Raw genomic sequence first — 409 nt, 5'->3', positions numbered from 1 at the left:
CACGATTAAAGTGTTAATATTATTATCACTTCAGGTATTACAGGTGGATATCGAAGGAACTCAAGCGAGAAGTGTTCGAAACCTTCAAAGACGACTTGGAGATGTTCGAATACACGCTGCCAAAGAACTTCTTGTGAATCGGCCAACTTATTCGTATCCGTTCGTGAAGACTTCGAAGTGTCTCTTTTGATGTTCGGATGTGTTCGGTGATTTACGTGTCGGTTATTTCGAGCATTACTTATTTATTTGCTTGTTTTTTGTTGTTGTTGATATGGCGGATGTATTTATTGTAAGTAAATGTGTAAATGTAAGTGAATTAGAGTTAGAAATGGCAATCAGATCTTTAACCACATGTGTGATATACAGTATGATAATTTTCTCTTATATACAAGATCTTTTTCATAATGTT

General features: G+C 35.0%; 1 protein-coding gene across 1 annotated transcript in view; it reads left to right on the top strand.

Moving 5' to 3' along the window:
* LOC119593679 (carbohydrate sulfotransferase 11-like) overlaps positions 1–329 on the top strand; it is a 7,331-nt gene extending 7,002 nt beyond the window's left edge. The window contains exon 5 of the mRNA XM_037942636.1: positions 35–329. Coding sequence (XP_037798564.1) covers positions 35–137 — 103 coding nt within the window. The 3' untranslated portion in view covers positions 138–329. The remainder of the gene's footprint in view (positions 1–34) is intronic.
* The last annotated feature ends 80 nt before the right edge of the window (positions 330–409 follow it).

The sequence above is a fragment of the Penaeus monodon genome, chromosome 32 (assembly GCF_015228065.2).
Source record: "Penaeus monodon isolate SGIC_2016 chromosome 32, NSTDA_Pmon_1, whole genome shotgun sequence".
Taxonomy (NCBI): Eukaryota; Metazoa; Arthropoda; class Malacostraca; order Decapoda; family Penaeidae; genus Penaeus; species Penaeus monodon.
This window is presented reverse-complemented; position numbering and strand designations above follow the sequence as displayed.